Source organism: Chiloscyllium punctatum, chromosome 6 (assembly GCF_047496795.1).
Source record: "Chiloscyllium punctatum isolate Juve2018m chromosome 6, sChiPun1.3, whole genome shotgun sequence".
Taxonomy (NCBI): Eukaryota; Metazoa; Chordata; class Chondrichthyes; order Orectolobiformes; family Hemiscylliidae; genus Chiloscyllium; species Chiloscyllium punctatum.
The window spans coordinates 82788428-82801169 of record NC_092744.1 but is presented as its reverse complement, the minus strand read 5'-3'; the positions used below and the strand labels follow the sequence as shown (position 1 = coordinate 82801169).

The 12742-nt window shown below is 47.3% G+C and overlaps 1 protein-coding gene across 1 annotated transcript in view; it reads left to right on the top strand.

Annotated features, from left to right (window-relative positions):
* The window catches only part of LOC140478446 (unconventional myosin-VIIa-like), a 531053-nt gene that overhangs the window by 43344 nt on the left and 474967 nt on the right, over positions 1 to 12742 (top strand). The window contains exons 15-17 of the mRNA XM_072571711.1: positions 454 to 538; positions 6682 to 6900; positions 10459 to 10566. Of these exons, the coding sequence (XP_072427812.1) occupies positions 454 to 538; positions 6682 to 6900; positions 10459 to 10566 (412 nt within the window). The remainder of the gene's footprint in view (positions 1 to 453; positions 539 to 6681; positions 6901 to 10458; positions 10567 to 12742) is intronic.

The following is a 12742-nucleotide window of genomic DNA, read 5'->3' as shown; positions in this document are numbered from 1 at the left end:
AGAGAATAATACACACTCATGAATCACCCAAAATATAGGAAAAATGATCATCATTGCAAGACTGTTCTTAACTTACCTCACATTTTTGACAATAAATTTCTTTTATTGTGCAGTTATGAAATGATGTTGAAGTTAGAAATTTGCAGCACAAATTCACGCAGTGAATTCTGTTCTCCTGCTTGCTGTGATACATGAGAACCACCTGCAAGGTTGTGGTGTCAAGTTGTGACCTTGGATTTTCCACCAATTACGTTCTTCATTTACATTGCGTCTAGTCTACATTAACCCTTTCAGACCATAGCTTTATACAACACGTCTCAGTGATATAGACCTTGTTAAGTGATGAGTATTGGCAACACTGAGACATTAAGGGTAAAATCAGATGTGCAGAAAAGAGTTGGGGATTTGGAACGGTTTTACTTTGATGTTTTCATTCTTTCATTGTTCTGGCAGGAAGACCTTTTTGAGACTGAAGTATGCAGCCCGCACAATCCAGAATCACTGGAGAGGATACCTGTATCGCAAGAGATACCAAACGGTAATTTTATCCTCCTGAATATACAGTCAGCAGCAGCCTCTCAGCCTCTTGGAACCAGAGGGTGAGGCTTTAAAGTAATTCACAAAAGAGGCAAGTGAGAAGTGAGGAAACAACATGTAGGTTGAGTCTGGGGTGCAATCCCTGGAAATGTGTTGGAGCGACATTCGATTGAGGCATTCAAAAAGGCATTAGGTAACAATTTGAATGAAAGCCATGAGCAAGACTATTGGGCAATGATCGAAAATGGCCCTAAGATCATGGTACACATCTAAGAGCCAGTGTAGACATGCTGGGCTGTATCAAACTGTTCTCTACCACACCGTTCCTGAGATGGTGGGCTGGTGCTGCTGACTGCCTGCCTGGATATACGAGACCACTTCTTCTCATTGGGAGGAAGGAGGCAAATCTCTATTGACCAAAGGTGTGCCAATGTGCTGCTTTCTCCTGATAACCCCACCCATTCTTACTTTCCAGATAAGACAACGGAAGCAACAGTAGGCCATTCATCACACTGACTCTACTCTTGACGTTCAGCGTAATCATGGCTGATCTGATAATCCTCAGCTCCACTGTATATCCTTTCCCCCTCGATTCCCTTACTGATTAAAAATCTAACCCAGCCTTAGTTATATTTAATATAATGACCCAACCTCTCCAGCCCTCTCAGGTAAAGAATTCCACATGTTCATTTTGCTCTGAGAAAATAAATCCCTCCTCATCCACAGACATCGAAGAATGGAATCTTGATCAGATGGGCCAAGGACTGGCAGATGGAGTTTAATTTAGATAAATGTGAGGTGCAGTATCTTGGAAAGGCAAAGCAGGGCAGGACTTATACACTTAATGGTAAGGTCCTAGGGAGTGTTGCTGAACAAAGAGACCTTGGAGTGCAGGTTCATAGCTCCTTGAAACTGGAGTCACAGGTAGATAGGATAGTGAAGAAGGCATTTGGTATACCATAGAATCCCTTTGGTGTGGAAACAGGTCATTTGGCCCAACAAGTCCACACAGACCCTCCAAAGAGTATTCCAGCAAGACCAATTCTCTTTACCCTATAACCCTACATTTCCCATGACTAATGCACCTAGCCTGCACATCCCAGAACACAATGGGGAATTGAGCATGGCCAATCCACCTAACCTGCACATCTTTGGACTGAGGGAGGAAACCAGAGCACCCAGAGGAAACCCACACACACGGTGAGAATGTGCAAACTCCACACAGGCAGTCACCTGAGGCTGGAAGCGAACCAAGGTCCCTGGTGCTATGACACAACAGTGCTAACCATTGTGCTGCCCCTTGGTATGCTTGCTTTTATTGGTCAGTGCATTGAGTACAGGAGTTGGGAGGTCATGTTGCAGCTATACAGGACATTGGTTAGGCCACTGTTGGAATATTGCGTGCAATTCTTGTCTCCTTCCTATTGGAAGGATGTTGTGAAATTTGAAAAGGTTCAGAAAAGATTTACAAGGATGTTGCCATGGTTGGAGGGTTTGAGCTATAGGCAGAGACTGAGTAGGCTGGGGCTGTTTTCCCTGGAGCGTCGGAGGCTGAGGGGTGACCTTATAGAGGTTTATAAAATCATAAGGGGCATGGATAGGATAAATAGACAAAGTTTTTTCCCTGGGGTGGGGAGTCCAAAACCAAACTGCATATGTTTAAGGTAAGAGGAGAAATATTTTAAAGGGACTTAGGGGGGACCTTTTCCCCCAGAGGGTGGTGCTAGTGTGGAATGAGCTGCCAGAGGAAATGGTGGATGGGTATGTGAGCATGAAGGGTTAGAGTGATATGGACCAAATACTGGCAAATGGGACTAGATTAGGTTGGAATATCTGGTCGGTATGGACGAGTTGGACTGAAGGATCTGTTTCTGTCCTGTACCTTTCTACAACTCTATAACTCTGTCTTAAATGTGCAATTCTCTATTCTGAGATTATAACTCCTGGTGCTGGACTCTCCCACAAGGACAAACAACCTTTCTACCCGTCAAGTCCCTTGAGGATTTTTTATGTTTCAATAAGGCTGCCTCTGAACCTTCTGAACTCTAATGTATACAGTATACTCAACGTGTCCTCATAACACTGACCCTCCATACCTTCTCTACACTGCCTCCAATGCAGTCTATGTTTCCTTAAATAAGGGGCCCCAAAATGTTCACAGTATTCCAGATAAGTTACAGTTTTCTTGGAACCTCCCTATTTTTAAACTCCATTCCCTTTGAAATAAAGGCCAGTATTCCATTTGCCTACCTTATTACCTGATTAGCATGTATGCTATCCTTTTGTGATTTGTTGTGGTTAAATTCGGCGGCTCAGTGGTTAGCACTGCTGCTTCACAATGCCAGGGAGCTTGGTTGGATTCCATCCACAGGTGACTGTCTGTGTGAAACTTACAATTTCTTCCTGAGTTTGTGTGCATTTCTTCTGAGTGCTCTGGTTTCCTCCCACGCTCGAAAGATGTGCTGGTTTGGTGGATTGGCAATGCTAAATTCCCCATACTGTCCAGGGATATGCAGACTAGGTTAACTATGGGAAATACAGGGATGGAGTGCATCTGAGTGGGATTGGTATGGGCTGAATGGCCTGCTTCCATACTGTAGGGATTCTAGGAAATCACTCTGTCCTGTAGCTTTCTGCAGTCCTTCACTGCTTAAATAATCTTCAGCTCCTCTATTCTTCCTGTCAAAGTGTAGAATCTCAGTTTGCTGAGAGTTTACTCACTTACTTCCAGAACTTTCTCAGATGACTGTCCAATTTCCCCTTGAAAGCCCCAGTTAAATCTCTCAGGCATCTCATACTAGGTCCCAAGCGTTTGATGTGCGAAAATTATTTTTCTCAATTCCCTTTTGCTTTCGTTTTTTTGCGAGGTATTTAAATCTGTGCCCTGTCATTCAGAAACCTCCCAATTCATCTGAAGACAGGTGACTGGATCTGAAACGTTAATTCTGATTTCTCTCCACAGATGCTGCCTGACTTACTGTGATTTTCCAGCAATTTCTGTTTATGTTTTTGAAACTAATGGGTCTGTGGGACAGTAGGTTTCATGTTGGATTAATAGAGGACTATGACAAGAAAATGGGAGGGTGAACCTGTTAACTGCTTAATACTGAGGAAGAGTTTTGAGCACTTGAGCTAAATCTCTCCTCATGCGTCAGATTTTGTTTGATCACAGCGCTGAGGCCTTGCAATGTTACTGTATGATGCTATAAAAATGCACGGTAATGGTTATTTTGACTTCTGTGGAGAGTGTAGGCAGTGAGATTAGATTTCCTATCAAGGTATAGCATTAGTTTGGGATTTATAAATGGTTATAGGGAGAGTGTGGGGCAATGGGATTAGTTTAGGATTTATATAAGGCTATAAAGAGAGTGTGGGGTAGTGGGATTAGTTTAGGATTTATATAGGGTTATAGGGACAGTGTGGGGTAGTGGGATTAGTTTAGGATTAATATAGGGTTATAGGGAGAGTGTGGGGTAGTGGGATTAGTTTAGGGTTTATATAAGGCTATAAACAGAGTGTGGGGTAGTGGGATAAGTTTAGGATTTATATAGGGTTATAGGGACAGTGTGGGGTAGTGGGATTAGTTTAGGATTAATATAGGGTTATAGGGAGAGTGTGGGGTAGTGGGATTAGTTGAGGATTAATATAGGATTATAGGGAGAGTGTGGGGTAGTGGGATTAGTTTAGGATTTATATAGCGTTATAGGGACAGTGTGGGGTAGTGGGATTAGTTTAGGATTTATAAAGGGCTATAGGGAGAGTGTGGGGTAGTGGCATTAGTTTACGATTTATAAAGGGCTATTGGGACAGTGTGGGGTAGTGGGATTATTTTAGGATTTATATAGGGTTATAGGGAGAGTGTGGGGTAGTGGGATTAGTTTAGGATTTATATAGGGCTATAGGGAGAGTGTGGGGTAGTGGGATTATTTTAGGATTTATATAGGGGTATAGAGAGAGTGTGGAGTAGTGGGATTAGTTTAGGATTTATATAGAGTTATAGGGAGAGTGTGGGGTAGTGGGATTAGTTGAGGATTTATATAGGGTTATAGGGAGAGTGTGGGGTAGTGGGATTAGTTTAGGATTTATATTATGATATAGGGAGAGTGTGGGGTAGTGGGATTAGGTTAGGATTTATAAAGGGCTATAGGGAGAGTGTGGGGTAGTGGCATTAGTTTACGATTTATATAAGGCTATAGGGAGAGTGTGGGGTAGTGGGATTAGTTTAGGATTTATATAGGGTTATAGGGAGAGTGTGGGGTAGTGGGATTAGTTTAGGATTTATATATGGCTATAGGGAGAGTGTGGGGTAGTGGGATTAGTTTAGGATTTACAAAGGGTTATAGGGAGAGTGTGGGGTAGTGGGATTAGTTTAGGATTTATATAGGGTTATAGGGAGAGTGTGGGGTAGTGGGATTAGTTTAGGATTTATATAAGGCTATAGGGAGAGTGTGGGGTAGTGGGATTAGTTTAGGATTTATATAAGGCTATAGGGAGAGTGTGGGGTAGTGGCATTAGTTTAGGATTTATATAGGGTTATAGGGAGAGTGTGGGGTAGTGGGATTAGTTTAGGATTTATATAGGGTTATAGGGAGAGTGTGGGGTAGTGGGATTAGTTTAGGATTTATAAAGGGCTATAGGGAGAGTGTGGGGTAGTGGGATTAGTTTAGGATTTATATAGGGTTATAGGGAGAGTGTGGGGTAGTGGGATTAGTTTAGGATTTATATAGGGTTATAGGGAGAGTGTGGGGTAGTGGGATTAGTTTAGGATTTATATAGGGTTATAGGGAGAGTGTGGGGTAGTGGGATTAGTTTAGGATTTATATAAGGCTATAGGGAGAGTGTGGGGTAGTGGCATTAGTTTAGGATTTATATAGGGTTATAGGGAGAGTGTGGGGTAGTGGGATTAGTTTAGGATTTATATAGGGTTATAGGGAGAGTGTGGGGTAGTGGGATTATTTTAGGATTTATATAAGGCTATAGGGAGAGTGTGAGGTAGTGGGATTAGTTTAGGATTTATATAAGGCTATAGGGAGAGTGTGAGGTAGTGGGATTAGTTTAGGATTTATATAAGGCTATAGGGAGAGTGTGAGGTAGTGGGATTAGTTTAGGATTTATATAAGGCTATAGGGAGAGTGTGAGGTAGTGGGATTAGTTTAGGATTTATATAAGGCTATAGGGAGAGTGTGGGGTACTGGGATTAGGTTAGGATTTATAAAGGGCTATAGGGAGAGTGTGGGGTAGTGGGATTAGTTTAGGATTTATATAAGGCTATAGGGAGAGTGTGGGGTAGTGGGATTAGTTTAGGATTTATATAGGGTTATAGGGAGAGTGTGGGGTAGTGGGATTAGTTTAGGATTTATAAATGGTTATAGGGAGAGTGTGGGGTAGTGGGATTAGTTTAGGATTTATAAATGGTTATAGGGAGAGTGTGGGGTAGTGGGATTAGTTTAGGATTTATATAAGGCTATAGGGAGAGTGTGAGGTAGTGGGATTAGTTTAGGATTTATATCGGGCTATAGAGAGAGTGTGAGGTAGTGGGATTAGTTTAGGATTTATATAAGGCTATAAGGAGAGTGTGGGGTAGTGGGATTAGTTTAGGATTTATATAAGGCTATAGGGAGAGTGTGGGGTAGTGGGATTAGATTTGGATTTATATAAGGCTATAAGGAGAGTGTGGAGTAGTGGGATTAGATTAGGATTTATAAATGGCTATAGGGAGAGTGTGGTGTAATGGGATTCGTTTAGGATTTATATAAGGCTATAGGGAGAGTGTGGGGTAGTGGGATTAGTTTAGGATTTATATAGGGTTATAGGGAGAGTGTGGGATAGTGGGATTAGTTTAGGATTTATATAAGGCTAGAGGGAGAGTGTGGGGTAGTGGGATTAGTTTAGGATTTATATAAGGCTATAGGGAGAGTGTGGGGTAGTGGGATTATTTTAGGATTTATATAGGGCTACAGGGAGAGTGTGGGACAGTGGGATTAGGTTAGGATGGATACAGGGGTACTGGGAAAGGTTGGGGAAGGAATGATTGTAGGATTGTTGAAAACATTTGACAAGTTTATGATTTGCTGAACGATTTTCTTGTTTGCTGGGAAGCTCAGTGATTTGATTTCATTTTGATCCTGATGACTTCTTTCCCAGATGAGGCAGGGTTTCCAGAGGTTACAGGCTCTATGCCACACCCGGAAACTGGTGAAGGAGTATAACGAGACTCGCAGGATGATCATCCTGTTCCAGGCACAATGCCGGGGATACCTGTCACGTCAAAATAACACCAAACAGCTGGCTGCTGTGACCACGATCCAGGCCTACACCAGGGGCATGCTGATTCGAAAGAGCTACCGGAAAAAGAGGAGAGATGTAAGTGTGGGATAGACACCGTGAACAAAGACAGAGACCTCCCCTCAGTACTGGCCCTCTGACAGTGCAATGCTCACTCAGTGCAGACGCTCCAACAGTGCAGCAATCACTCAGTACAGACACTCTGACAGTGCAGCACTCCCTCGGTACTGACCCCCCGACAGTGCAGCACTCTCTCAGTACTGACCCCCTGACAGTGCAGCACTCCCTCAGTACTGATCCCCTGACAGTGCAGCACTCCCTCAGTACTGACCCTCTGACAGTGCAGCACTCTCTCAGTACTGACCCCCCGACAGTGCAGCACTCCCTCAGTACTGATCCCCTGACAGTGCAGCACTCCCTCAGTACTGACCCTCCAACAGTGCAGCACTCCCTCAGTACTGATCCTCTGACAGTGCAGCACTCCCTCAGTATTGACCCTCGGACAGTGCAGCATTCCCTCAGTACTTACCCTCTGACAGTGCAGCACTCCCTCAGTACTGACCCCCTGACAGTGCAGCACTCCCTCAGTACTGACCCCCTGACAGTGCAGCACTCCCTCAGTACTGATCCTCTGACAGTGCAGCACTCCCTCAGTACTGACCATCTGACAGTGCAGCACTCCCTGAGTACTGACCCTTTGACAGTGCAGCACTCCCTCAGTATTGACCCTCGGACAGTGCAGCATTCCCTCAGTACTTACCCTCTGACAGTGCAGCGCTCACTCAATACTGACCCTCTGAGTGAGCGCTGCACTGTCAGAGGGTAAGTACTGAGGGAGTGCTGCACTGTCAGAGGGTCAGTACTGAGGAAGTGCTGCACTTCATAGGGTCAGTACTGAGGAAGTGCATCACTCACTTAGCACTGACCCTCGGACAGTGCAGCACTCTCTCAGTACTGACCCTCTGACAGTGCAGCACTCCCTCAGTACTGACCCTCTGACAGTGCAGTACTCCCTCAGTACTGACCCTCTGACAGTGCTGCACTCCCTCAGTACTGACCCTCTGACAGTGCAGCACTCTCTCAGTACTGACCCTCTGACAGTGCAGTACTCCCTCAGTACTGACCCTCTGACAGTGCTGCACTCCCTCAGTACTGACCCTCTGACAGTGCGGCACTCCCTCAGTACTGACCCTCTGACAGTGCAGCGCTCCCTCTGTACTGATCCTCTGACAGTGCAGCACTCCCTCAGTACTGACCCTCCGGCAGTGCAGCCCTCCCTCAGTACTGACCCTCTGACAGTGCAGCACTCCCTCAGCACTGACCCTCTGACAGTGCTGCACTCCCTCAGTACTGACCCTCTGACAGTGCGGCACTCCCTCAGTACTGACCCTCTGACAGTGCAGCACTCCCTCAGTACTGACCCTCTGACAGTGCAGCACTCTCTCAGCACTGACCCTCTGACAGTGCAGCACTCCCTCAGCACTGACCCTCTGACAGTGCAGCACTCCCTCAGTACTGACACCCCGTTTGTGCGGCACTCTCTCAGTACTGACCCTCTGACAGTGCAGCACTCCCTCAGTACTGACCCTCTGACAGTGCAGCACTCCCTCACTACTGACCCTCTGACAGTGCAGCACTCCCTAAGTACTGACCCTTTGACAGTGCAGCACTCCCTAAGTACTGACCCTTTGACAGTGCAGCACTCCCTCAGTACTGACCCTTTGACAGTGCAGCACTCCCTCAGTATTGACCCTCGGACAGTACAGCATTCCCTCAGTACTTACCCTCTGACAGTGCAGCACTCCCTCAGTACTGATCCTCTGACAGTGCAGCACTCCCTCAGTACTGACCCTTTGACAGTGCAGCACTCCCTGAGTACTGACCCTTTGACAGTGCAACACTCCCTCAGTACTGACCCTCTGACAGTGCAGCACTCCCTGAGTACTGACCCTTTGACAGTGCAGCACTCCCTCAGTATTGACCCTCGGACAGTGCAGCATTCACTCAGTACTTACCCTCTGACAGTGCAGCACTCCCTCAGTACTGATCCTCTGACAGTGCAGCGCTCACTCAATACTGGCCCTCTGAGTAAGCGCTGCACTGTCAGAGGGTCAGTATTGAGGGAGTGCTGCACTGTCAGAGGGTCAGTACTGAGGAAGTGCATCACTCACTCAGCACTGACCCTCGGACAGTGCAGCACTCCCTAGTCCTGACCCTCTGACAGTGCAGCGCTTCCTCAGTACTGACCCTCCGATAGTGCAGCACTCCCTCAGTATTGACCCTCGGACAGTGCAGCATTCCCTCAGTACTTACCCTCTGACAGTGCAGCACTCCCTCAGTACTGATCCTCTGACAGTGCAGCGCTCACTCAATACTGACCCTCTGAGTAAGCGCTGCACTGTCAGAGGGTCAGTATTGAGGGAGTGCTGCACTGTCAGAGGGTCAGTACTGAGGAAGTGCATCACTCACTCAGCACTGACCCTCGGACAGTGCAGCACTCCCTAGTCCTGACCCTCTGACAGTGCAGCGCTTCCTCAGTACTGACCCTCCGATAGTGCAGCACTCCCTCAGTACTGACCCTCTAAACAGAGCAGCACTCCCTAGGACATACTCTCTGACAGTGCGGCACTCCCTAGTACTGACCCTCTGACAATGCAGCACTCTCTCAGCATTGACCCTCAGACAGTGCAGCGCACCCTCGGTACAGACCGTCCAACAGTGCAGCACTCCCTCAGTACTGACCCTCCAACAGTGCAGTGCTCCCTCAGTACTGTTAAGGGTGTGGGGTTTGGGGGAGGAGGTGTGTGTGGAGGGGTAGGGGTGTGCCGGGGAGGGGCTGAAGGAGGGAGGGGAGTGGTTGAGGGAAGGTGACTGAGGGGAATGTTTTGGGCAGTGTGAGTGAGGGAGTGACTGGGGAGGGTGGGTGTGGTGAGTGACTGGGTCAGGTGGGTGTGGGGAGTGATTGGAGGGATGGTGAGTGTGGGGAGTGATTGGAGGGATGGTGAGTGTGGGGAGTGGTTGGAGGAAGGGTGAGTGTGGGGAGTGTTTGGAGGGAGGGTGAGTGTGGGGAGTGGTTGGAGGGAGGGTGAGTGTGGGGAGTGGTTGGAGGGAGGGTGAGTGTGGGGAGTGATTGGAGGGATGGTGAGTGTGGGGAGTGATTGGAGGGATGGTGAGTGTGGGGAGTGGTTGGAGGAAGGGTGAGTGTGGGGAGTGTTTGGAGGGAGGGTGAGTGTGGGGAGTGGTTGGAGGGAGGGTGAGTGTGGGGAGTGGTTGGAGGGAGGGTGAGTGTGGGGAGTGATTGGAGGGAGGGTGAGTGTGGGGAGTGGTTGGAGGGAGGGTGAGTGTGGGGAGTGATTGGAGGGAGGGTGAGTGAGGGGAGTGATTGGAGGGAGGGTGAGTGTGGGGAGTCGTTGGAGGGAGGGTGAGTGTGGGGAGTGACTGGGTAGGGTGGGTGTGGGGAGTGACTGGTTAGGGTGGGTGTGGGGAGTGACTGGGTAGGGTGGGTGTGGGGAGTGACTGGGTAGGGTGAGTGTGGGGAGTGGTTGGCGGATTGTGAGTGAGGGGTATTTTTGGGGCTGCAGTGGAGTTGAGTTTTCACCACGTGTCTCAGAGCCTCCCCACGTCTTCCCTTGGCAGATTCAGAGATGTCTCGAGGCTGAGAAACTCCGTTTTGCCGAGGAGCGGCGCCTGGTGAAGGTGGTGGGGCTGGATGTGGCCAGACACGAGGCTGACAAGAAGAAATCGGTGAGTGCCCAAGGCTAACCCCACTACCATGTGAAAGGTACTCACTGCACCAGGCCGCTCAGGATAACCAGCTGGCTTCCTGCTGACTCCCTGTCTCTGACAATGAGAGCATCACTTTCTTATTGACTGTGTATTCCCAAGTCTGCTCCTCTTGCCATCCACCACCATCTTCCTCAGTACTGGGATGTGGAGGTGGTTGATCGTGTCAGAAACAGTGGGCAGACTGGTCCCCAAGCCAGCGCTGATCAGAAGAATGAGACAAGGTGGTGAGGGAAGTGGACTGCATGCTTCTCTCCTGTGGGGGTGACTAGAATTAGGAGAGTCATATAGTCATATTGTTATAGAGCACGGAAACAGACACTACGGTTCAACTCGTCCATGCCGACCAGATATCCTGAATTTATCTAATCCCATTTGCCAGCACTTGGCCCATACTCCTCTCAACCCTTCCTATTCAGATACCTGTCCATATGCCTTTTAAATGTCATAACTTTACTAGCATCTACTACCACTTCATTCCATACACGCACCAGCCTCTGTGTGAAAAGGTTGCCCCTTAAGACCCTTTCAAATCATTTCCCCCTCACCCTAAACCCTTTAGTTTTGGACTCCCCCCACCCTGGGAAAATACCTTGTCTATTTACCCTACCCATACCCAAGATTCTATAAGCCTGTATAAGGTCACCAGTTGGCCTCTGATGCTCCAGGGAAAACAGTCCCAGTCTATTCAGCCTCTCCCTCCAGCTCAAATCCTTCAACCCTGGCAACATCTATGTAAATCTTTGCTCAACCCTTTCAAGTTTCACTCTCCTTCCTTTAGGAGGGAGACCAGGATTGCACACAATATTCCAAAAATGGCTGAACCAATGTCCTGTAGAGCCGCAACGTGACCTCCTAACTCCTATACTCAATGCAGTGACCAATAAAGGAAAGCATACCTTCACTATCCTATCAACCTGCGACTCTACTTTCAAGGAGCTATGAACCTGTATTCCAAGGTCTCTTTATTCAGCAACACTCCCTCAGACCTGCCTTTCCAAAATGCAGCACCTCTCATTTATCTAAATCAAACTCTATCTGCCACTCATCGGTCCCATTGTACTCAGAAGTAACCTTCTTTGCTGTCCACTACACCTCCAATTTTGGGGTCATCTGCAAACTTACTAACTATACCTGCAATACTCATATCCAAATCGTTTATATCAATGATGAAAAATAGTGGACCCAGCTCCGATCCTTGTGGCCCTCCACTGGTCACAGGCCTCAAGTCTGAAAAACAACCCTCCACCACCACCCTCTGTCTTCTACCTTTGAGCCAGTTCTGTATCCAAATGGCTAGTTCTCCCTGTATTCCATGTGATCTAACCTTGCTAACCAGTCTCCCATAATTTTAAAAATAAGCAGTCTCCCATTTAAAACTGAGACAAAGGAATTTTATTTCTCTGAGGGGTCAAGACTTTTCCCAGAGAGTGTTGGAAATAGGTCATAGACTATTGTCAAGGTTGAGTTTGTGAGTGACATGGGAGTCACTGGGTAATGGGGGGGCAGGTAGGAGAGGAGAGTTCAGTTCAGATCAAACATAATTTTTTTCTATACTGCACAGGGCTTGAGGGGCTAAATACTTGATGATCAAACCATAACATAAAGGAGCAGAATTTGACCATTCGGCCCCTTGAGTTTGTTCTGCCATTCAATCATGGCTGACGTTTCTCATCTCCATTCTCCAACCTTCTTCCCATAACCCTTGATTTCCTGACTGATCAAGAATCTACCTAACTCTGTCTTAAATACCCCCATGACTTGGCCTCCACAGCTCTCTACAGCAATGAGAGATTAACCACCCTCTGGCTGAAGAAACGTCTCCTCATCTCAAGTTCTAAGGGGTTGCCCCTTCGCCCTGAGCACGTGCCCTTGGGGTCCTAGTCTCTCCTACTGGAAACATTTTCTCCACATGCACTCTATCCAGGTTTCTCAGTATTCTGTAAGTTTCAATGGGATTTCTCCTCATCCTTCTAAACGCAATGGAGTACAGATCAACCGTTCCTCCTTTGACAAACCCTTCATCCCTGGGATCTTTCTCATGAATCTTCTCTGGACCTCCTTCAAAGCCAGCACATGAGTTGATAAGATTAGATTCCCTACAGTGTGGAAACAGGCCCTTCGGCCCAACCAGTCC